The sequence below is a fragment of the Cydia amplana genome, chromosome 10 (assembly GCF_948474715.1).
Source record: "Cydia amplana chromosome 10, ilCydAmpl1.1, whole genome shotgun sequence".
Taxonomy (NCBI): Eukaryota; Metazoa; Arthropoda; class Insecta; order Lepidoptera; family Tortricidae; genus Cydia; species Cydia amplana.
The window spans coordinates 13,015,226-13,041,506 of record NC_086078.1 but is presented as its reverse complement, the minus strand read 5'-3'; the positions used below and the strand labels follow the sequence as shown (position 1 = coordinate 13,041,506).

The 26,281-nt window shown below is 37.4% G+C and overlaps 2 protein-coding genes across 2 annotated transcripts in view; one reads left to right on the top strand and one right to left on the bottom strand.

Moving 5' to 3' along the window:
- LOC134651466 (guanine nucleotide-binding protein subunit gamma-1) overlaps window positions 1-26,281 on the top strand; it is a 126,780-nt gene that overhangs the window by 38,324 nt on the left and 62,175 nt on the right. The gene's annotated exons all lie outside the window — the stretch shown is intronic.
- Window positions 1-26,281, bottom strand: part of LOC134651386 (D-beta-hydroxybutyrate dehydrogenase, mitochondrial) — a 68,366-nt gene that overhangs the window by 855 nt on the left and 41,230 nt on the right. Inside the window, exons 4-7 of the mRNA XM_063506480.1 lie at window positions 17,469-17,672; window positions 11,839-11,992; window positions 10,082-10,269; window positions 5,048-5,221 (exon numbers count right to left, since the gene is read on the bottom strand). Of these exons, the coding sequence (XP_063362550.1) occupies window positions 5,048-5,221; window positions 10,082-10,269; window positions 11,839-11,992; window positions 17,469-17,672 (720 nt within the window). The remainder of the gene's footprint in view (window positions 1-5,047; window positions 5,222-10,081; window positions 10,270-11,838; window positions 11,993-17,468; window positions 17,673-26,281) is intronic.

Here is a 26,281-nt window from a genome sequence, read left to right as displayed (position 1 = left end):
AAAAAAAGTGACGCGATTAATAAGCTGTAACGGCAAATGACGGTTCAAATTCATAGGAACACTTCTTAACTCTTTAGGTGGCAATGGAATGGTTAACTCGTATGCGAGTGTACGATAAATAAGATGGAGTTCGCCTAGAAGTAGAAAACTACTTAAAAGTAAAAAAGCACGCGAAACGACGAGATTCTTTCCACCTGGTATAACTCCGATAATATGATGGTCTGAAAGCTTTCTAAAGAATGTAAATACATGTTTTGCACGCCTTAACGAGCACTGTCTAGACGGAGTTCACCCCTGACTATAGGGATAATTTCACACACATATAACTTAGTAGACTACTACAATCTGTTTCGATCAGGTTTCGATGTTGGATAAACGTTTATTTTAAAATTTAGTTACAACCGTTTTTTATGTAGGTTTATTATTTATCTTGAATCAGAATCTAAGAAAGCTGATCGATTAAGAAGGAAAGTATGAATATCTTTTTAATATACACATATATTTCTTTGCTCATAACTAAAACAACAGTGTCGTAAAAACGAATAGAATTTCTCAACTTATGAAAGAAACTGTATACTGTGCGTTGTCTTATTCAAGTCGTCGTCCATATTGCAGAAATATAAAACTCTCCTAGTATTCCTGCAGAGGGTGAAACAGAGGGCAATCTTGGCATTGTCGCTTTTGACTAAACTGCCCCTGAGCTTTGGAATTGGATCATTGATTTTTATGCGCGATGAAACTGAGAAGTGCGAGTGTGAAGTCGTTGGATATTACAAAAAAAATGTGAAAGGCAAGGAGGAAAATTAATTTCGTTCCTTTTAAATACCTAACGATAATAAAAAAAAACATTTATAAACACCTGATTTATTTTCCAGGATTTTGGACCACGTACATTACATACATATTTATTGTGCCCCAATGTCGTGTATCGTGTCGTGTGCCGTGTACTCTTACTAACAGTCGAGTACGTTTGTATGGAGAAATGAACTTCCAGGTCCTGTTAGTCTTAAAACAATAGCCCAAATTAATTAATTGGCTTTATTTAACAACCATATTTTTGGAGCAAGATTACTATTCAGTCGGCGTCGTCGCGTCACGTAGAGGGGAAAAACGTTCCGTTCCTCACACCTGCCTTCTCAATGCAGAAAATGTACGAACTGTACAATCTCGTATACTATCAACATAGACTAGGAATCCTCTAGACTGAGTTTAGAGCAATTATTTCATGAAACCGATGCTGCCAAAAATACGGGGGTGCGGGGGGACGAGGTGAGCGAATCCCGTGCCGTGATTGGTCCGTTCAAAGACACGGACCAATCACGGCACGGGATTGACTCGAAGATGGAGTAAATCTACCGTATGAGTGGCAGAGGGGGTAGCGTTACTATGCTCAGTCTAGAGGATGTCTTGTCTGTGACTATCAACTACAGGCTTGCCCGTATATATATTAGCGCAAGCGAGACGTACTATGTATACCTAAACATCTAACATCGTTTAGATATCATTTTGATGTCAGTGTATGTTCGAATGCCTACTAGTCTATGCCCACGACTACTGATGTGCCGATGGAATGTATCAAACATCTAGGTATTTATGTTTATAAGTACAAAAAGTTCGGTGGTCCTGGATCCGATGTCAACTGAAGAAAAAGATCACAATCTTCGGCCAAGCCAAAAGTCTGATTCTGTATCACAGCAGAATCTACTTATTTACATTTTGTAATAGCCTAAAAGGTAGGGCTTGTAGGTAGGGCGGGAGTGATGAAACAGCCAATTTTCGCCGCTGCTCATAATTACATTACCAAGCCTTTTACTGCAACGTCACTAGACGACAACAGCTTCGTTCGGCGTTGGTTTCCCGAAATACTTCAGGCTTTTCCAACGAATTACAATTTGTTATTCAAAGTTATGGAATGCCATTAGAACGCGCTTTAACTACTTTTGAAGCCAACATATTCTCACTTTGTGGGACACGTCATAATGCTACGGAGAGTTTTCTGTACACACGGGATGTAGGCATTGAATATGCTACGAAATTAATTGCGAAGTGTAATAATAAACTAAAGGCAATGTCTAGATAATAGTACTAACAAAACCGATATTTGAGAGAGATTTACATTGTCCCTCTCTAACGCACTACTTTGCCGTATGATGGTTTTTTTTCTCTCTCGTTAGGCTGTGCCTTCATTACTGCTCGGAAGAGTCGTGAGCTAATACATCGAGTGAAATGCACTAATAGGGCCTGAGAATAGGGCACTACGAAGGCGAATTCAGGTTTCTAAAATATTAAAGCGATATACATAACATAATTAACATTTTTAAATGCGCTTCTTGGGTTACTTTCACTAGAATTTGAAGGTTTTTTCTATACGTCAGTAACTACGTAGCTAGCACTCGCACATTACTACTGCGCTACATGAAAACAGCCCCAGGGCTTTATTCCAGAATGATTGACGTTGCAATTAAAAACACAACGTTGTTAAAAAAACCTTAAAAAGGTGCTCATGCCTGTCTTGCATGCTGTGTGTTTTCCAAAAATATTAAATATAGATGGTCAAGCAGATCTTGTCAGTAGAAAAAGACGGCAAATTTTAAAAATGTAGGCGCGAAGGGATAAAGCGCTGGTGGCCTAGCGGTAAGAGCGTGCGACTTGCAATCCGGAGGTCGCGGGTTCGAACCCCGGCTCGTACCAATGAGTTTTTCGGAACTTATGTACGAAATATCATTTGATATTTACCAGTCGCTTTTCGGTGAAGGAAAACATCGTGAGGAAACCGGACTAATTCCTAAACGGGCCTAGTTTACCCTCTGGGTTGGAAGGTCAGATGGCAGTCGCTTTCGTAAAAACTAGTGCCCACGCCAATTACTGGGATTAGTTGCCAAGCGGACCCCAGGCTCTCCCATGAGCCGTGGCAAAATGCCGGGACAACGCGAGGAAGATGATGTAGGCGCGAAGGGATATCGTCCCATAGAAAATTTGAACGCCTTTTTAGGGTTTCCGTAGCCAAATGGCAAAAAACGGAACCCTTATAGATTCGTCATGTCTGTCTGTCTGTCTGTCCGTCTGTCCGTCTGTCTGTCCGTCCGTATGTCACAGCCACTTTTCTCCGAAACTATATGAACTATACTGTTGAAACTTGGTAAGTAGATGTATTCTGTGAACCGCATTAAGATTTTCACACAAAAATAAAAAAAAAAACAATACATTTTTGGGGTTCCCCATACTTCGAACTGAAACTCAAAAATTTTTTTTTCATCAAACCCATACGTGTGGGGTATCTATGGATAGGTCTTCAAAAATGATATTGAGGTTTCTAATATCATTTTTTTCTAAACTGAATAATTTGCGCGAGAGACACTTCCAAAGTGGTAAAATGTGTGTCCCCCCCCCTGTAACTTCTAAAATAAGAGAATGATAAAACTAAAAAAAATATATGATGTACATTACCATGTAAACTTCCACCGAAAATTGGTTTGAATGAGATCTAGTAAGTAGTTTTTTTTTATACGTCATAAATCGCCTAAATACGGAACCCTTCATGGGCGAGTCCGACTCGCACTTGGCCGCTTTTACTGACAAGATCTGCTTGACCATCAGCTATATATTACTTGACATATTGCTTTAATAATGTATAAAAAATGTGGATAGGATTAATCAAACGTCTTAGCTCAGTAACTAATGAGTCTGCAAATATTACGTTTGCAAGAGCCTAAGTTAACATTTGTAATAAAAATTGAAGATCAAAAGAATGAAATTGTAGTTCAAAATGTATGCTAATTTGAGTAAACGGATTATTTAATTTCATAAATTAACTCCAATCTAAATGACATCGTGCTAAATCAGGCCGACCTTTGTCTGCCGGCTGGTACTCTGGATGAATATGAGGTACTTTGAAATATGAGAGGTCATTCTGCCACATCGTTAGCCGAGAGTTGCTGAGAGCTTGTAATAATTTTAATTTAGGTTCAGACAGTTCACGGTAATAAGTTTTTTGTTTTTTCGGCAATATCACGTGTTCACCCAATTCATTATAAAAAAAAAGCGTTTACGGGTATGTAAGGGATATGCGGTAAAGGTACTAATTTCATTGGGATGGAGGGATATTGGCGCTTAGCACACTGGATAAGATTCGCACGTCGCTTCGATGTTTGAGCGAGACAACGCTGCGCGTGTTATAGCGACATCCCGCCCGCACAATCGGCGGCTAAGCGCCATAATCAGGATGCTGCCAAAGACAGGCATCTTTATCAGGCGGTCCGAATGCCAAAAGTCAGGAGTTTTGTTCGAGAAAGCGCTGACGTATAAAGATTAGATTGGAATCACATAATATATATATCTATATCGGGCTATTATATGTTAAGCTTCTTAAAGTTCCGCGTGTCTTCAAGTTGTGCTACACTTTTTAGTACGAGCCTCAACTTAGATGCTCTCTAACTTTGCAAATTTTTGTTTAATAGACAAAAGAAAAAAATACGTGTCCGGTATTATAACTGACTAAAATTATAGTAGTATTTATTTCCAAGACACCTTAAATTATTCAGTCGTGATGTATACTTACAGCGCTCTTGGTGTATTTCTCCAGGCTACGCAGCGCGGTCTCGAAGAAGTCCTCGCCGTAGGCGCCCTTTTGCTCGTCGCTGAGCCGCTTCCACATGTCCCGCGCCTGCTCCAGCAGCTTCCCCTCGGACAGCCAAGCGCTGCCCGTCGTATATTATACTTACAGCGCTCTTGGTGTATTTCTCCAGGCTACGCAGCGCGGTCTCGAAGAAGTCCTCGCCGTAGGCGCCCTTCTGCTCGTCGCTGAGCCGCTTCCACATGTCCCGCGCCTGCTCCAGCAGCTTCCCCTCGGACAGCCAAGCGCTGCCCGTCGTATATTATACTTACAGCGCTCTTGGTGTATTTCTCCAGGCTACGCAGCGCGGTCTCGAAGAAGTCCTCGCCGTAGGCGCCCTTCTGCTCGTCGCTGAGCCGCTTCCACATGTCCCGCGCCTGCTCCAGCAGCTTCCCCTCGGACAGCCAAGCGCTGCCCGTCGTATATTATACTTACAGCGCTCTTGGTGTATTTCTCCAGGCTACGCAGCGCGGTCTCGAAGTAGTCCTCGCCGTAGGCGCCCTTCTGCTCGTCGCTGAGCCGCTTCCACATGTCCCGCGCTTGCTCCAGCAGCTTCTCCTCGGACAGCCAGGCGCTGCCCGTCGTATATTCCCCGGCGGCCACAACCACCTGTCAACGATATTGGTTTATTATACGGTCGCTTCTCTATAAAAACGCAGTCCCCGTTTTCCTCTCTGGATATTGATGTTATGGAAAATAATTTTACATAAGTAATTTGATGTATACTAACCATAGCTATGCCCCTACGTTTGGCTTTTTTAGACTTTTTTTTTATTGCAAAAATCAGATCAGGAGCGAATTAAAACCGGCCAAGTGCGAGTCGGACTCGCGCACGGAGGGTTCCGCACCATCAATAAAAAATAGAGCAAAACAAGCAAAAAAAAAAACAAGCAAAAAACGGTCACCCATCCAAATACTGACCCCGCCCGACGTTGCTTAACTTCGGTCAAAAATCACGTTTGTTGTATGGGAGCCCCACTTAAATCTTTATTTTATTCTGTTTTTAGTTTTTGTTGTTATAGCGGCAACAGAAATACATCATCTGTGAAAATTTCAACTGTCTAGCTATCACGGTTCGTGAGATACAGCCTGGTGACAGACGGACGGACGGACAGCGGAGTCTTAGTAATAGGGTCCCGTTTTTACCCTTTGGGTACGGAACCCTAAAAACAGATTTCATACGAATTAAATGCTCCTAACACTTTTAAAAATTAAAAATTCGAATAAAATCAAACGAATGGGCATAACAACGAATAGTGTCAGAATATTTTCAAGGGGAAAATGAGGACTACGTGGATCCTCCGCGTTCGTCTTAAGTCTGAAGCTAGCCTAATATTACGAACATAATTTACATAATGAAGATATTTTCACGCATATTTGAGAAACAATATTCAACATACTGCGTTGTCACAGTTTGGCTGTAAATAGTACCTACAATTACCTGACAAAAGAAATTGACAGCCCGGCCTTGATATGACAAGATGATCCACGTGTTTTTCTATTTTGATCAGGCTAAAGGTATTGGAATAAAAGGTTTTCCTGTTATTCATCTTTTATGCCAATCTTGATCCCGGGGTACTTAACAAAAAGCTTTTTCATATTTCATTACAGCTGGTAACAATGTTAAAGTAACGATTTTATCTCCGTACGCCACTCAACGATTTGATACATTGAGTATACAATACAATACAAATACTCTTTATTGCACACCTCAATAAAAGAAGACAATACAAATAAAACAGAAATACAAACAGAGGTAAACAACAGGCGGTCTTATCGCTAAAAAGCATACCTACTTACCTATATAAGTATACCTACTTATATAGTATTAAATATGAAAATTACATGTATTACCATATCAGCTTGCTGTGATCTAAAAGTATTAATATTATTGTTTAGATAAATAGAGCTTCTGCTATCTTAACTTGAAATATAATTATATTAATTGATTGTTGACTAATAATATACGTCTATTAGATATCTTTTAGACATCACCAAGATACGATAATGATATTTTTAAAATCTAACCTGTCAAAATTGACATTAAGCGATTCTGAAGAGATACTCTTGAACGATTTCCACAAGATATGACTTAGAGGTCCAATTCACATCTAATAGATATCTAACTCTATCTAACGTAAAAATGACATGGTTGCCCGAATTGAGCTGCAAAAGAGAACCAGTTGAAATCTAAACTATAACGTATCTAGAATGGATCTAATACGTCTCTTGTAAATATATTGAAGTTCGAATACGGCAGTAGGGACTTGTTAACTAAGAAGGTAAGTACCATGTACCATTTACATTTAATCAAGGGCAGCTTTATTTAGACGTCTGCCGATTTTGGCAACTTTATTAACTTACGACGAAGTTACGTTTGATCCTTATGTTCAGTACCATAATGTAATTAGGTACTTTACGTACTGCCTAACTTACACCCGTAACTTCGTTTGCGTGAAATATAATTATGTTCTAGTCGGGTTTCTTATTATAAGTTATAAGTAGGTATACCTAGACCTCTTTCAGGCTTAAACGAGGGATTTACACAATGAAACATCAAAATAACGGTTCTCGATATGTAGGTACCATAAGTTTATAGAAAATACTAGCGACCCGCCTCGGCTTTGCACGGGTTATACAAAACCTTAACAAATATACTTAAACATTCCTCAAGAATCACTCTATTGATAGGTGAAAAATGCATAAAAATTTGTAAGTACTTAGGTGCAGTAGTTTGGGGACTTTGTTTTATAAGATGTAGTGACTAACATTATAAAACATTATAACGATATGGCGGCCATCATGCAGCCATCCTTATCTTATCTTATTAAATATATTGACGATTTTCTAAACATTCGGATATGAATATAAACTTTTTTGTTTTTATATTTGGGTACGAATTTTAGTGAGGATAGGTAGCTATAATATATTGTTATATCGATTTGAATTTGATTTCTGTTTTAGTACCTTCTCAGTTAGGAGTATAGGTTAGGTTAGGTTAGATTTTGAGACGCTCGTCGATAAAATGTTTAATAGTGTTTAATTTTTCCAGCACTAGTTTTTGCCAGGGAAAGTTCTATGTTTAGTAATAAGTAAGTAGTTTTTCTAATGTACCATTAGTTATTGTCGTGTCCCATTTTACTTAATCAGTTAGTAAAAACTTGTTTTGTATAACAATATTTATGCATTAAAAAAGTTTTGGTCGAGACGTCGTCCGTGTTTAGGGATTGCTCCCGGTACTGAGTTTGTAAAGTTTGTATGGCGAGAACCGGGAATTTCCGGTTCTCGCCATACAAACTCAGTACCGGGAGCAATCCCTACCCGTGTTGAAACGAGTATAATATAACCAATTTTTCATTTCATGTAACTTAGGCTATATCCTTAAAAATTTACGTACATAGGTACTCTACAATTATCTAGTAGAATAATCTACTTGTGTTTCTAACCTATTATGGGTTAATTGGGTCAGATACATACATACATATAATTGCGCCTATTTTCCGGAGGGGTAGGCAGAGACGACGGATTTCCACTTGCTACGATCCTGATATACCTCTTTCGGGTCAGATACATATTTGGGTCAAATTCGATAATGTGTTAATAACAAATGTATCCAATTCATTAATTTTGTTGGCGTTCTGGCTTTACGTTTCACTAAACAATGCCTCTAATTTGACCTAAATTGTTGAAATCGAACGTAGATGTATATAGGTCATAATACTTTTATATTTTCTTACATAGTACGAGTATAAAACAAAGTCGCTTCCCGCTGTTTTTAAAACTACGCAACGGATTTTGATGCGGTTTTTTTAATAGATAGAGTGATTCAAGAGGAAGGTTTATGTATAATTTTTTAACCCGTGCGAAGACGGGGCGGATCACTAGTCACTAGTAATATATACTTAAAGTAGTATTTATAGCAAAAAAAGTTAAGAAGTATTCTTTGCTTTCTTTTTGTTTTGTGATTCGTTTCTCACATTTGAATATACTTGCATCTTGCATGAAACTAGGGAAAGACTGTTTTTAGAAAGAAATAGGTCATGATTCCAACGGTATGTTGTTAAAAAATATATGTGACGTTATAATTCAAATATTAAATTAACCAGTAGAAAAAGAGTAGGTACGTGTGTACTAAACTGTCGATAAGGCACATGTTAGAATTTTTATGAGTGGCCATAAACATAACTTTTCGCATTTTATTGCATCGCACATTTTCATTTAGACAATTTTCATAAAGTGTAGGTTTATTGGGGCTATCATAATGTAATAAAAGTAATGTTAGTTTATTTATACAGTAGCCGTTTATGTCGGATGTCGTTAAAATTCAGTGACGTTAAATAGGTATGCTTGCAGATTGCAGTGCTGCGCTACGCCCTTGGAGGTGAGTTGGAGGGCCTATATTATGTAGGTACCTAATAAATAATATGTTCGCAATAAATGACTTACTCCTTTACAATTTCTTTATTTAAGGAGCTTTTACACGCGACTTCGTCTGCGTAAGATGATGATGATTGGTAAAATCTAACCTGTGTCCTTCTTGGGGCCTCAAACCATTTCCATACCTAATTTCATCTAAATCGGTTCTGCGGTTTAAGCGTGAAGAGATAGCAGACAGACAGACTGACAGAAATTTATTTTATACACTTAAGTATAATATTATATTAGAGATCTTTTTAAACGTGTTAATAAGGTTAGACGTTAGATTCCGTAGATTGGTACTTATACTTACGTGGTTCAATTTTTTTTAAAGACGTATTTGGCATTATTTTAAAAAAACCATTGTCCATTGTTTGGAAACTCCTGGCCTAAAGCCTTTGCAATGCACAGCAGGAAATGTTACACTCTCCTTTTTTTATTCAGAACTGTGTTTTCCATCCCAAGTGAGACATTTCAAAATAGTGCAATTTTCTCTACCGGTGTCTCGAGGTGCATAAAACAGAAACAAAAAAATTAACTCTCTCGGTCGAACGCTCTATTTCAAAATATCGTTTTAAACTTTGTTTGCACCTTAGAGACTATAGAGTTATTGCAGCTCTTGCGGTTCAGCGATATTGATATTGTCAGGTAAAAGCATGAAGATACTTTATATAGTGAAACATAACAACGAGGGCAACTGTCGCGTTTTTGCCCAAGGGACGTTGTGAAATTATTTGACAGGCTATTTTTACTTCACAAAGAAAAGTCTTGGCCCGAGGGAATCGAACACGGACGTTTCCTTGAACTAACATCACGCACGAGGATGCGTCACATCTTAGCATTGTGTGTCTGTAATTTATTAGGCCCTTAATTTGTAAGAAAAATAATATCAGTTGATTTCATTTGATTAACATTTGTAGATAAGCACTGTAACATAGAAGCCTGTTTCGGTCCACTCATTGCTTATGTACATCAAGTATCACGTTTTGAATATACTCGTAATTATGACACCTATCGTTTGGAAGCTCTTTTACAGTAGTTGTATGAACTGACCACGTCCACTCCGCGCGGCTTGAGCTCGCGGCGGAGGCAGGAGGCGAGCGCGTCGAGCGCGGCGAGCGAGGCGGCGTGCACGCCGCGCACCGGCGCCGCCACGTGCGTCAGGATCGACGACGCCAGCACCACCCGCCCGCGCGCGCGCCGCACCAGCGGCAGCATCACCTGAACCAGCCGGGACGGACCTGGAAGACATGATTTGGTTACAAACTTCACTCACTCTTAAGGCCACTGCAGCAGCGTTACTGCTGTTGCACTACAGCGGGCGGAGTTGCTGACGGGGACGTTCATTTTATCAAGAAGATTGACAGTGACATACAGGCCAATTCGAACATACACTGGCGTCAGAGTAATATCTAAATGATGTCATTCAGTTTCGTGAATTTCGCTTGTACTTGTCCGTACATGTATTGGCGCGAGACTCGCGAGAGAGACGCACGATATCATTCAGATATCGTGCTGAATTTAATTGCTGATACAGAACACATTCGATACTGTAGCAGTATTACTGCTGAGCGTAAAAGCAGGCAGTAGTAATAACGCTGCTGCAGTCGCAATCTGAATATCCGTTTTAGAAGGTGACCCTAGGGTCCGAGGCATGGATGCCAGGCTTTTATGCCTATGACAGGGCACTTTAGTCTTCAATCGGCCGAATCTTCAGGAAATTGCTTCGAGGAGTTCTTAGTAGGAGAGGAATGAACTCTTCAAAGTCAGTTAAACGCGTAACTCAATAAAATATACATATAATATTACTAGACGGAGTCTGGTCTTTACTTATTTATTTGACGACATAAAACCCATTAAATTATAATTTTTATTAGACATTGTCATAAAAGTTAAGTAGTCGTTTTCGAGAATCGAAACCGACCGTGACATCATCATCTAGAACACGCAGACAACTCAAATAACATTTAATTTTACACGCAACATAAAACAGCAGTCAACCATATTGTTATAAAATATACACCAGCAATATAAATCAAAGAACTCATTTATTTTGAAAGATTAAACTTGAGGTATTAGTATTAAACAACACGAGATTTTAATAGGCTTCGGATACCTACACTATTCCATTAGGGCACTGTAATACGTATAATAATAGTTATAAGTTGTTTGATATTAACATACTTAAATGAAATATGCAAAAATAAAATGTAAGTAAGTAAATACAACACTTGTCAACGAATCCTGAAGAATAAAATCGCTGTACGTAGCGTGTTCAGATCTAATCATACCTACACGTATTTAAATTCTTGGCTGCGATTACAAAATCGTGCGTGCGATGTCAACACCGCTGGTTGGGAAATTATGAGGTAAATTAAATTAGATTGATGACGTTTTGGCGGGTAAAAGACGGGCTTTTACTGTGCCGACTAGTTAATTTTGTAATATTCACGTTTTTCGCACATAATTTTAACGCAATGTTTAGTGGCTTCAAAATTTATTATTCATAAGTTTTCGCAGTTGGGAAGCCACATTTTTACCGCCAGCTACTAAATAGTAGAAAATGTGAAGCCTCATGCTTAGGTATGGAAAAAATGGAATTTGATCTCTTTCTTTATGCCTAAGAGTGAAAAGCATACAAAAACTAAAATCTGATCTTATGTCTTAGTGTATTTTGGAAACTAAGAACGATGGACATACCAGCAGTGCCAGCAGACTTTTCTATCGATAGCAATGTGTAAAAATATTGTTACTAGCGCCATCTCTCCGCATGTACTCACAACAATAACCACCTAGCGTAGCTCACTCACCCAACAGATTCACCTCCATCGCGCGCCGGATGACTGAGAACGGCACCCACTCGAGCTCGCCAAGCGCACACCACGACTCGCAGTTTACGATGGCCCACAACCCCTGCGCGCCCTCTGGCAGGTGGTCCACGATATACAGCGACGCGGAGAGGATCTGAAGAACAGGGGTTTCGCTCATAGGGTGCGTTAAGAGTAAAATAATAACACCAGCCTTTTTAATTAATTTATCTAAGACCCAATTAAAACAAATCGGAAAAATGGACAGCGAATTGATCTTATAGTCTTTGAGCTAAAGTTGCTCGTAGAGTACTTCTCAGGAATGAGGTAAGAATAAGAATTGTTTAATGAGCTAACAAGGAAAAATGTTTAATTTTGTAACTTTACTGTATTAATTCCAAATTAGCAAGAATAAATGATTTCATGAGTTCCATTGTAGGTACAATGAACAAATAAATATAGGTACCTACTTATTATATTATATATTATATTATTATATCAACTAAGTAGAAAAGTGCTCTAATATTACTGATAAACTTTACCAAATTTCTTCATAAATATATACCTATTGTTTTGATTGTTAAATTACTTACAAGTACCGTGTTTACTAGTGAAACCTTATCGAATGAACTAGTTTTACCAATAAAGAATTAATGTCGTATACGAGTATTTAGACCTCTCTAAGTTAAGGCTTCGCTTTTTCTAATTGTAGCTCCTATTCAAGATAATATGATATGTAGTAATTTGACTTTAATAAAAACGAAGTTGCAAGTGGTATAAAATGCTTCAAAATAAGTCAAGCTATTTTCTGTACATTGACCTTTGCGTAAACTCAGTTAATTGACAGAAGTTCAAAGCCAGGGACAAACGCTTTAATGTCTATATTACAATAAAGAACCAACACAAAGGTTTCAAATGGGCGCAACTAAATGAGATAAATTTATGCCGCGCTCTCGGCAGAATTATGATGATCAAAGCAGAGGGCGTTGTATACAAAACAATAGATTAAACTTAATAAAATGTAGATTCGCCGTTCAATTTTTATTTATACTATTCTTTTAAGTACTGCATAGAATAGAACACGCATGGCTTGTGAGTTTGGTATCGTCGCCGCTCGCCGAACATGGGGCTCAATTGGTATTCAGGAGCTGCTACCCAGACATAAATAACTTCAGTACCTAACTACCTACTATATGGGGTTTGATTTCTGAACAACATTATTTTACGTCGGTTAAAGTATCGTAACACTTTATCGAAGATTCCATTAGCATCATAACACATCACTTCTCATTGATAAGGTATGGTTACACTGAAGCGCTGGTGGCCTAACCCTAAAAGCGCGCGACTTTCCATCCGGAGGTCGTGGGTTGACTATGACTTTCATATCATGTTTACCAGTCGCTTTTCGGCGAAGGAAAACATCGCGAGGAAACCGGACTACTGAATCCCAACAAGGCCTAGTTTCCCCTCTGGGTTGGAAGGTCAGATGGCAGTCGCTTTCTTAAAAACTAGCGCCTACGCCAATTCTTGGGATTAGTAACCATCAAGCGGACCCTCCACGGCGGCTCCTATGAGCCGTGGCAAAAAGCCGGGATATCGCGAGGAAGATGATGAAGGTATGGTTCATCATCATCATCATAACTTAAGAGCTTTGCTCTTGTCGGTGGAGTAAATATATATATATATATATATATCGCCAATCATTCCTTTCTTGTGCCAGTCTTTTAATTTCCTCATACGACGTATCATTTTTTATTTGGCTAAGATAAGTTATTCTAGGTTTCCCTTCTTCTCTTGTCTTTTCAATCCTGCCTTCCAAGATGTAAGGTATGGTTACACTGCCAAAACAGAGCGTTCCTCCAAAGAAATAAAGACTAAAAAATGTTTTCACAGCAGACGATGCTGAAACTGCTTGTGTGAATTACAGGACAACATACCGTGCTAATAGTAAGAGGACCTCAGACAGAGTAAGCTGGGGAAGCGGGGATGCAACCGGATAAACGCTAAGATGATAATTCTGGCAGTTAGACAGAGTAAGAATAAATAACAATGATTATAAGTGAGAGCCAAACTCACTTTACTCATGACAAGTTTTCGAGAGTGCCGTATCTGTACTTGTGTAATCCCTGACAATACTGTTTAACTGTTCACCTTTTATCTTTGTACCTACCTATTCTAGTGTTTGCATATAACGAAATAAATCATATGTAAAAGTGTGTCTGTAATCGACATCACATTTTGACGTACCTATTGAAATAAAATAAGTTCGAGTAGGCAGTGGTTCGCGCGCTTGTGCTGACGCGAATCAACATGACAATTGTATTGTCTGCGATTTGGTTAAGATCGCAAGAAACTGAAGTAACGGTCGTCGTTAAATAGGACAGCGCGAGACCGTTCGTTGTAGAGATCCTTGGAGGTGCCCTACTACGCTGAAATTGGACGTTTTATTGCTGACATTATGACGATAGAGATAAATACGTAAGAGCGCGACGCAACGAGTAAGGATGCGAATAGAATCAAGTCTTAAAGTGCGTGGGAGATTAATACGAATGAATTAAACGTTTGTGTTGGCAAAGATGACCTTTAGCATAATGAGTGTTTTCTTCATTTGAATCGCAACTAATCTGATTATTTTTGAGAAACAGTGTTGCTAAAGGTCATATTATTGTTATTTTAATACCAATCTTGATGGAGTACATTGAGCGAATGAAACCGGGAATGAATTAAGTTCATTCATTATCTTAGCATTCTCGGTCGCATATCTTCAACTCTGAATTAGGTGAATAGTATTTTACTTTTTAGGGTGAGAACACCTAAAACTAGAATTTTGATATAAATATTAAATTTCTATCCGATTTATTAAATAGTACTTGTGCGATTTAAAAATAACTGCTATCTATGTTTTTCTAGTAATTATCTGATGCTTTATTTCATTCATGGTGTGAAATAATTGATTTTATATACAGTCAAATACCCTATTGTTATGTCTGCTGTCCTTCGAAGCTGTGAAAAATCAAACTTCTGAGTTAACATAATAAACCGTGTCAATTAACTTTTATGGCGCATATTTTATACGAAAAACGTTCAAGCTGGTTACTTATGAAACAGGTATGAAACCAGCAGGTAAGCGGCTGATGGTAAGCATATGGTAAGCGGTTTTTATCGCTCATGGACAGAAGTACCGCAAAAGCTGCTCTAAACGTTTCAATGTAGCCGCGCTTTGAAAATTAAAATATTAAAATGAATAGCCTCCCCGTAAAGAACATTAGGTACGTCACAGCGCTGACTAACGATCTCTACGCTGACAAATTATACACTTGAAAACTAGCTTGCAAACACCATACTTTGCGAGACCTTTAAAGAATGACAAACATAACAAATGTTGAAAACCAGCACACTTATATAGTTTTTCCGGTGGGGTTCGTCCGTTCCTTCGTCAAATATTTGGCGTTTGATCTTCGATAAGTGTTACGGATCCGTTTTTTACTTTCAAACGTTCTAAGACTTCTTAGTGCCCTTTACAAGATTCTAAGAAACCAACCATCCCAAAATAGCCATTTACGTTACGTTACCTCTGCTCCTTCGCATGTTTCTTTGTCATTTTTTCATGTTTTTAATAAAAGGGGTTTATTACCGAATATTGTGACGTCATAGCGTGAGTCTCCTGCTAACGTCAGCAATTGTTCAATTACATTCATTTCATCAGTATTTACGTTTAATGCTTCACAAAAAGAGTGTAGCTATTTTAAGTCGTAAGGGCTCTGACCTTGAGATATGTAACAAATATTACCTTTAGGTTTGTAAACAATGTACTTAACGTAAGTACTTATATGTAAATTAAAAATAAACATATGATCCTAACATTGGCCAACACATTCACAGGTACTCTAAGAACAAAATAAATTACCTACTTTCTAAATATGAAAATATTTTAATGTGTCATTACAACTTTTTCAAGTACTTACTACTATTTAATTTTACACTAGGTACTATTATTTTTCGGTATAAGCAGGCCAGGTAGGTAACTTGCTTAACAAACATAACGAAAAGTAGGTACAAATTGCCAAACGTGAACTACCTATGCGTCGTTGAAGTTCTGATCACCTCCTCCTTTTGAAATCTTGAAGTCAGTTAAAAATAACGAAATAGATGTAATGACCCCAAAGTTGCATTTATCGCGGTCGACCTTATACAGTCGGTATACCTCTAAGAGCAACAGAACTTATCAAAACCAATAATGTTGTAATTAAAGATGGAAGTAAGAAGGTTTCAAGCAGGGATGTTACAGAGCTCCGTTTCCGTTTCCGTTAAGTCGGAACTTCCGTTTGGTATTACACATCCGTTTCTGTTCCATTACTTTTGAAACGGAAGTTATATCGGATGTCAATGCTTAGCGCGGCAGCGGGACATGAGCGGTGTACATCAAAAACAAACAGGTTTATTTATACCAGTCATTCGCTTATAGCCCCGCTACTGACTCAGGTTCCGGTTCTGGTTCCGGTTCCGTTTTCGATTCCGATTTCCGTTTTTCTGGTTCCGATAAACTAAATTTAAAACATCTGGTTCCGCTTTCGGTTCCGATAAAACCACATCCGTTACATCCCTGGTTTCAAGCAAAGCGGACTTGGAGCTTAGCATTTACTTATGTTGTGACCGTAATAGCGCTATGACGATGAGGATTATAATTGAGGAAAAGGCTTAGTTTAGTCTGAATTGATTACTTGTAACGTGATATTTCGTGTCTGGGGAAGGTATATTTGGCGTACAAACAGCAACACTCCTAATTGTACATCGGTGGACCTTACTACAAAAGGCATACGGTCCACCGATGTACAGTTAACAGTGTGGGCGATGGTACATAATTCACCCTGTTCTAATTGAAGAGGTTTGCAATAACGCTCGGCGTTTAAGCTATAATAAGTCTACTACTTATCTCAAGCGGTTGCTTAAGAAGTTGCGACGTGATTTTCTGGTAGATAGAACAAGTTTAGGTATAGGTACATTGCGGTAAACTGGGAAAACTTTGATCATCGATTTTTAAACTACAAGTATAAGGAATTGGTTTCCGAACGCTTTTATCATAAATTTTGTTAAGGTTGCCGACTTTATCATAAAATTCTTAAGCTTGCGTTCAAAAATCAACTCCTTACTTCTCAGAAATCGATGATCAATGTTGCCCCGGTATTTAAGGTAGCCCCAGTTTTGTCGAGTTTGTAAGGCAGAAATGGAAGTGAAAGCGGTAGAAGTAGAAGGGTGTTTTTTTTGTTGTCCCCTACGCTTTTTTTTCAAATTTGGGGTTTTTTATGTTATTCCTACTCAGAGTCACGAGCTCTTTCTATCCTAATAGGAGAAAAAAAAGTGTCCTAAGTTTTTTTATTTCCATTACGTCACCATTTTTCATAGACTTTGTATGGCGGTCGCGGAATGGAAAGATCGAAAAATGTATGGAAATTTTGGGACACTTTTTTTCTCCTATTAGGATAGAAAGAGCTCATGATTCTGAGTAGAAATAACATAAAAAATACCAAATTTGAAAAAAAATAGTGTAGGGGACAACAAAAAAAAAAACGCCCAGAAGCTCACAGTTTTGTTTGCAATTGCTGTTGCCGCTGTTGGATGGCCGAGGTAAATACCTGGGTCTCAGAAGTGATGTCCAACTGCAGAGTATGCAGCCGCCCGGAGCAATCTTCCTTCAGCATGTCGGCGTCGATATTCCCAGCCTTGCTCTGGAAGCCGGCGAACACGTGGTAGCCCAGGTCATCCAGTCTTCTCGCCACGGCGTTGCCTAGGACGTTGTCGCAGCCTGTCACCAACACCGCTTTGCCGGCTGCTCTCACCTGCATGACAATTATAGCGATGTATCTACTAACAGCCATAATCTTAAGTGCAGTCTACTTCAATATATGTCTGGCGTCGGCTACGTAGTTTTGCGCAATACACAATAGATGGCGCCGATTTGCTTAAACGTAGATAGTTCAGTAGAAATTATATGAACAGCCTATCTTTACTTTTAAAATATTTGTACCCACGTTTTCTTACCCTGTATGACTTCATTTGCCAGATATTTAACCGTTATGAAATTAATTTATGATTAAATTTTTTGTTACATCTATTAGCACATCTATTGAGCGTCATAAAAAGTAAGTACCTACATAATACAGGGTGTCCCAAGAAGTAGTGATATACTGAAGCTGGGAGATAGAGGACCTAGAGGGCTATCTGAATCACCCCCATGTATGTTCCGCGATTTTTCGTATTTTCGGAGTTATGATTTTTTTTAATTTTTCACCTATCGCCGAGTACGATGAGATTTTTATTTATGGTGACGTGAATTATTGCGGTAGATGCTTGATTTTTTTTGTGTGCTAAGCTGATAGATAGGCCAATTCAGTATGGTAACATTTACTATCGTTAGATCTCTGAATGGAATTAAAAAAAAATTTAATGCCAAGAAAGATAAAATTACCCAGTATGTTTTATTTTTCTAAGCGCCCTTGAAGTTGTGAACATACTAGTTAGTTAGGACTAGCGTTATCCCTCTCGACCGCGAGGAAAACTCCTATCTTTACAAATAAACAATGCAAGTCAGCCCGTATTTTTATTTAATAGCGAACGCAGTATAAACAGAACCATTAACCTATATTAACTTTTGAAAGCAATTGACGGCTATATCATCGCCGCTTCGTTAAAATTATAATCCAGAGGCTTTATTATTTATTGCACAAATGCAGATATGTATTTGGTTTATAATCAGGAAGATTTGCAGGCATACATACATGAATGCGCCAACTAGGTACGTAGGTATTCATGACGGCATCACCAGTTAGTTATACCATAGGTTCAATTTAGCCATTTTAATTTAGAAATACTCATGGATAAAATAATTCAATTTCGTTCATTGACTTAATATAAAAATAACCTTTGCTTATGATAAAACTGAAAGCGGGCGTCGTTTGATATTCGATTAACAAGGAGTTTTTTTTTATAAAATGGATTTGTAAATTAGTTTTCGAGTTACGATTTTGATGAAATTTACGTTATAGATGTTTACGGAAGCGTAATATTGAAGAGCTTCCGTAATATTCCTAATATTCCTGTTTCCTGAATTTCCACGTGTAGCAACAGCCTGGAAATATTATTTTATTTACGTCTTCGGTCGGCAAGCCTGATGAAAAGCGGTTACCTGATAGGCAGTTAGGCACTATAAACTCTTGCAACTTTATAGACTTTATACTTATGCATTACAGTTGACGCTGAAACGGCTGTGATGCTTCTTCCTTAACCACTTCCATATTATTTTCGGGTTATACAATAACATTAAGTACATAAATAACGCCACTGTGTATTTTTACACATTTAAAATGGGCTAGTGGTTAATTTAATTTACGTAACCTGTTGTTTAATGATGAATCCAAAGCACTAAGCTAGATTAAGTGGAATTACCCCAATTAATTAGCTGACTGAAAACTGCAGAGTCTAGTAAATTTAAGCTACATATTTAGTTAGCCTGAACTGCAACAATTACCCTAGCGATAGCTGCTGATACTCCTACTGGTCTCTATGGTGGGGTGCTAACAAAAAAACCGATCAAGTGTGAGTAGGACTCGCGCTTCAAGGGTACAAATGTTTCCTTTCCTTAAAATCGACTCACGTTTCACTAGTAATTTAATATAGATAATGAGGTGGAGGGGGAAGGGGAGGTTATTTTTACAACACTCTTTTGATACGTCACACGATAAAGTTTGCAAAACTATTTTTTTTTTATATTTTTTAATTCCAATTCTAGACCCGGGCACGGCCCGGTCTAGCGTGAATCATTCCTAAACACGTCAATAATTTGACCAATTACATGTATAGAAAGAGATGTGTAGCTACGGTCGAGGAAATAGTTTGATAAGGCAAACTTGTAACACAATGTACCTACCTAATTAAAGTCTATTCCTATTTTTGGTTTTTGGTTATTGTGGCCCTTCGGGCACCTGCCTGCCTGCACCTGCACGAACCCCAGCAATATAAAAATATCAGTACAGTCAGATGCAAAGACGTCTGAACTCCTAAGTACTACTACTTACATTTATGGATTCAGGTATCTCTATGGCTGATTATACCTACTTCTAGATTTATGGAAAATAAATGTTGTTTTCTTTAAGTTAATATTAACCTTTTCGACGCCGTGTCAAACAGTCACTCAGACGCCACGTCATTGAAATGTCAAAACTGAAATTGAACTTTATGCATATGCACGTAGGTCTATGTTGCTCTGTGGTCTGTGACCGATAAATCGGTCTTTGGCGTTGAACCTACGGTGAGGATATATCAATCATTGGCGTCCAAAAGGTTAAACCTTTACATATAAGTAATTATAAAAATAACAATATATATTAATACGAGGCAAGTTCTGTTAAGCATTATACATTGTATTGTAATTCTAAAAACTATCGACAGGTAATTACCTCTAGGAACGTAAATAATATGAATTAATTTTAGACCTCCAAATATAGAATTTAAGCAATTATGGCTCACAATGAGTTTACATTTACTGTTAAAGGCTGCTTTTTAGATTATTTATGCGTTCTGTTGTCCATTAATGATTATAAATTATATATTTTAAGTAAGTGGTGCCTGAATAAACAATAACCATAACAATTAACTTGTAGCACTAAATTAGAACTGGTACAGTCATTGAGGTATATAACAAGAGACGACATCTCGAACAAAATGTTAATTATTTTTTTTATTGTACATGTGTGGCATCTCGTCAGTGGTCGGTGACGTACTAAAAGCAAAGAAGTGCATGCACTTCTCTGAGGTGCGGAAACATTTTGTTCGAGATATCGTCTCTTGTTATATACCTCAATGGGTACAGTAAAGATAGGAGACAAGAAGCAGGTTTATTGATATTTAAATTGCGACATCGACATTAAATACCGCAATTGAATAATTTTGAGGAAGAATTTCTGATGAAACTTTTATTAAGTCGTGAGGGTGGGAGGTTTGAAATTAGATATGAGGCAGGCTTCGGGGAATGTCACATAACCCGGGGTGTCCTGAATTATACACGCACCTGTGCTGTGATCAAATATGAACACTGCCTTATAGCCGGTAGCCGACTGCATGAAACCCTACCTGATAAAAAAAATACCAACTTCAACTGCTCTTGGTCGGCCACGGCTTAACTTAAGACGAAACAGGAGCTGAGATTTAAATATTTTAGGTAAATATACCCGTCTCGCTAACGGAAGCGGCTCCTAAAACTAGTGCGATAAGGACAAGGCGAAAAATCCTGCGTAAAAATCTCAAAAATCGAGGTTTCGTACTCGACTGTTTCCTCTTCCAAAACTTAACCAATCGTAACTAAATTTGGAAATCTAAATGATTATGAAATTATCTGTGTCGGACCGTTTTGCTTTTTTGGCTAATTGATATCAGTTTTGAATACCACGCCTCTCATTGCGGCATAGTCAATTAGGCCATTTTGGCCATTTTTGAAGGGCTCTAGCGCCTTAAAAAACAAAAATATCAAAAAAAGCAAAACGGTCCGACACAGATATTGACAATATTAATCTGTGTTGAAAAAATAATTGCTCTAGCTTCAAAACCCACGGAGGAAACAGTCGAGTACGTTTGTATGGAGAAATGACCACTTGACTCCTGTTGCCTCTTAACTTGCGCAAATGGCAAAAATTCATCAAAAACAAACCTCATTGAAAACATGCTCTGAACCTGTGTAGGTAGGTAATATGTGTATATTAACTTATCCCATCAATTGCATTTATTGAGAAGAAGTTTCTAAATATTATTAGGTACTTAAGGGCCTACTGCAGCCGCGTCTGGCGCTTCGTAAACCACGCCCGCTAGTTCTTCCCTCCCCGCTAACACGCACACATGGAAACGCTTCGCGCCGCACGTGAAGTTTGTGTGACCTTTTAGCACCATCTAACGTTACAGAAGTTAACTACCATTATACGCGGTCGCTGCGGTCGGCCATAAACTTAAATTCGGAAAAAATTTAAACAGATGGCGTTGTTACTTGTTCATAATAGCAAACAATAAAATAATTAATTAATAAACCTGAATATTTATTGTTGTTTTGGAAGATGTTAACAGCATAGAAGCACAAGCGTATATAGCATATAAGTTAAGAGTATTGATAATAAGAAAATAGCACAAGAACAGAAAAGAGATTATTTTTGATAAAATATGATGAAAAGAGATTTACTTGATTACGCTCACCTGACTTTGCGGTCACTAAATGCAAATTTCAACCTTATTGTTATGGGGTTACAATACCCCTGGGGTTGCAGGCGTCCATAGTCGTTATTATTATAAATGCTTTGGTTGAAATGCTTTTTAACCCTCGAATTTTTCATAGGTACTGCAATAATATGTTACTCTTCGACGGCCGCAAAAATATGTGACACGCTCTTATGGCTCTACAAATAAGATCTAACATCTATCTACCGCAAAACGGCCTTCGGTGTGTAACATATTATTGCAGCTGACTGTACTCGTATTCATTGTTGTATAGGTAGGTATTAATATCTTTTATCCGATCGATTTGCATTTATTTGAAATAAATCACAGTGTTTAGTAATTATATGTTTTATTGAATAAGAGATTATTTAGGTATGTAAGGAATACAGGGTGCCTTTTTGAAACACTCATTTTTAGGGTTCCGTAGCCAAATGGCAAAAAACGGAACCCTTATAGATTCGTCATGTCTGTCTGTCTGTCCGTCTGTCCGTCCGTATGTCACAGCCACTTTTTTCCGAAACTATAAGAACTATACTGTTGAAACTTGGTAAGTAGATGTATTCTGTGAACCGCATTAAGATTTTCATACAAAAATAGAAAAAAAAAAATTTTTTTTGGGGGTTCCCCATACTTAGAACTGAAACTCAAAAAATGTTTTTTCATCAAACCCCTACGTGTGGGGTATCTATGGATAGGTCTTCAAAAATGATATTGAGGTTTCTAACATCATTTTTTTCTAAACTGAATAGTTTGCGCGAGAGACACTTCCAAAGTGGTAAAATGTGTGTCCCCCCCCCCCTGTAACTTCTAAAATAAGAGAATGATAAAACTAAAAAAAATATATGATGTACATTACCATGCAAACTTCCACCGAAAATTGGTTTGAACAAGATCTAGTAAGTAGTTGTTTTTTAATACGTCATAAATCCCCTAAATACGGAACCCTTCATGGGCGAATCCGACTCGCACTTGGCCGCTTTTTCTGGATAATTTTGAATTTCAATTGTCAGGGGTGCCTACATTATTTTTTAATACATTTTACAACGACAACAAACAAAAGTTCAAATTCGCCGTATTTTTATTACCCGGGTCGATCGCAACAAAATAGAAAATCATGTTTTTCAAATCTAAGCGTTATTGTAATTTATCTCAAATAACCAAAAAGTCAATCTGACTAGAACTTAAAAACGAACTGAATTATTTTAATATGTCGATTTTTCTTGGTGACCCAGGAGAATTTTTTTTTGTATCCCATACGAAAAGAGCGTATCCCAATCGCGTATCGGTTTTGGTTTTTACCTATAAGTGTGAAAAATATATTCTACCATATACGAAGGATGTGTTTTTTCATGTTTTATGTGTCTTTTTGTACAATAAAGTTTAGTGTTTTACTGCTACTAATATATCATATTAACGATTAACTAAAAAGGTATTTACATCTAATTTAACTGGTAAATTATTAAAGTCCGCTAAAATTAATATATACCTATTCAAAAAAATATTTGTTAATATGTCCCAAAATCATGGCTCATTTTTTAAGTCTCCTGACTTACCAAACATATCGCAACGAAGGCAAGGGCACAACGCGGCATCGTAAACCTAATAACGTAACGTTTCAGTTACTTTTATCCGGGGTACGAAAAGAGGTATTAGATCTATCCTGGGTCTAATATGTTATAAAAACATAGTTTTTTGAAAAATGTTCGTAGGTAGTACACAAAATTTACCTTTTCTTTTAAATGTGATTTGGGTCATCGTTCTCCCTGGTGACTTTTCTGGTGACCCAAGAGACATCAATTTTATTATGACTCAGGAGACTTTTTTTCTATGCACTTTGATTTTTTTGATGCGCTAATTTTGTTATCTAAAATAACTTTAAACTGCTGATATACTTATATCACTTTGCTGATGAGTGGAAGTGGAATTGAAACTTAATTTATTGTTCTCTCCCTTGACATTTTGGCATACATTTGACATGCTGCAGTGCACTCCTAACGTTAATAAAGACATAATTTTTAGAAAATGCTTTAGGAAAACTCACTCTTGAGCTTAAAACGATTAAGTCCTTATCATTGTATGTTAGATTTTTAGTACAGATTTGGATCAGTGAAAATGTCTCTTAGCCAACTAAATTTGTCTCTGGGAAAAGTACGATATCCCTAAAAATTGTACGTACATTTCGCATTTTTCTGAAGGAACGGAATTCATAAATTGGGTTATTATTATTTTTTCAGATTATTTGATTGCATTGACATATCACCAAGATAGATAGAACATTTAAGTTACCAGAAGAAAAGCATTTTGTTATTTTATACAGTGTGGAAAAAGTAGGTTCGATTCCCGGGCGCGACTAAGCGAATTTAAAAAAAAAACAACGTGTTGCATTCCGGGAGTGCCGACAGAAGTTAAAACTCAATGACTAGTCCAAAATGTCTGCAGCACTATGTATAATTGACCCATCCTCCTTTCTATTGAAAACTTTTGGTTCCGAAATTGCTGGTCAGTGAGCTTGTTTAAAATTCGAAATTCAAATTTATAGCGTTAATTGTTTAAAATTCGAATAGAAATTGTAAAGTTACCTTGCAGACCTCGCATCTAAATATATTTGGTCATGATATTTTGAGTTTTATTCACCAGTACTAGAGTTCACTTTTATTAGCGATTTCATCAAGATGTAGCTTTATTGAATTATATTTGAGTGGTATAAAGTTATAATACTGTGAGATCCTCGTATTTCAGCCCGTACTGATCGCCTTACGCTGTCTCGAGTTTATCATTTTTTCCCCACCTCAAAAAGTGCCTAGCGCCGCTAAAGAAGTTTTCACTTCAAAAATCTTTGAATGCAGTTGTTTCTTTAAAAAACAATAATGTTTCATTTAAGTAAAATGAGCAAACTTAAGGTTTTAAGGCACTTTCCCTCCAGGGCCCATAATTTTTTTCCACCCGGTAGTAGACAACTATTTTTTTCGACTAAATGAAGTTTTATTAGATAAATCGTTGATCACATGGTTCGTTTCACACATCACATCAAAACGTTTGTCAAAGTAATGAAATTTATGCCAAAAAAACATAAATAAAACATATAAATTCAACACATTTTTTAAATAAAAATCTTTCTCGATGATATAAAAGCGGCCAAGTGCGAGTCGGACTCGCCCATGAAGGGTTCCGTATTTAGGCGATTTATGACGTATTAAAAAAAAAACTACTTACTAGATCTCGTTCAAACCAATTTTCGGTGGAAGTTCACATGGTAATGTACATCATATATTTTTTTTAGTTTTATCATTCTCTTATTTTAGAAGTTACAGGGGGGGGACACACATTTTACCACTTTGAAAGTGTCTCTCGCGCAAACTATTCAGTTTAGAAAAAAATGATATTAGAAACCTCAATATCATTTTTGAAGACCTATCCATAGACACCCCACACGTATGGGTTTGATGAAAAAAAATTTTTTGAGTTTCAGTTCGAAGTATGGGGAACCCCAAAAATTTATTGTTTTTTTTCTATTTTTGTGTGAAAATCTTAATGCGGTTCACAGAATACATCTACTTACCAAGTTTCAACAGTATAGTTCTTATAGTTTCGGAGAAAAGTGGCTGTGACCTACGGACGGACAGACAGACGGACAGACGGACAGACAGACAGACAGACAGACAGACAGACATGACGAATCTATAAGGGTTCCGTTTTTTGCCATTTGGCTACGGAACCCTAAAAAAGAACATCGACAAATTATGTTCAAAGAATTAATATCAAAACAGATGTCATAATTAGGATTGGCTACTTTAAGAAAGGGACAGAGAGATTTAATCCTCTCGCTCTGCACGTTTTTCTCATTCCTCCTTGTCAAGCCAAAATAAACTATAAAATGATAGTAACACAAGTACATTGTAATATTCACTTTTTCCACGGTATCATGTCATTGTAAATTACTTATGTGAAATTGTAGTGGCGTGCGACTTTCAAACCGGAGGTCACGGGTTCGAACCCCGGCCCGTGCAAGTGAGTTTTTGTAAGTAGGGACCTTTTTTAGTGGTACTTAAATATAATAACTTTTCGTATTATTGAAATAAAATATTTTATTCAAACAAACTTAATAATATAATAATTAAAACGAATAATATCAATTAGTTTTCAATATTTATTCAATTATTTTAAATTATTTGAGCATGAAACATACTAGATT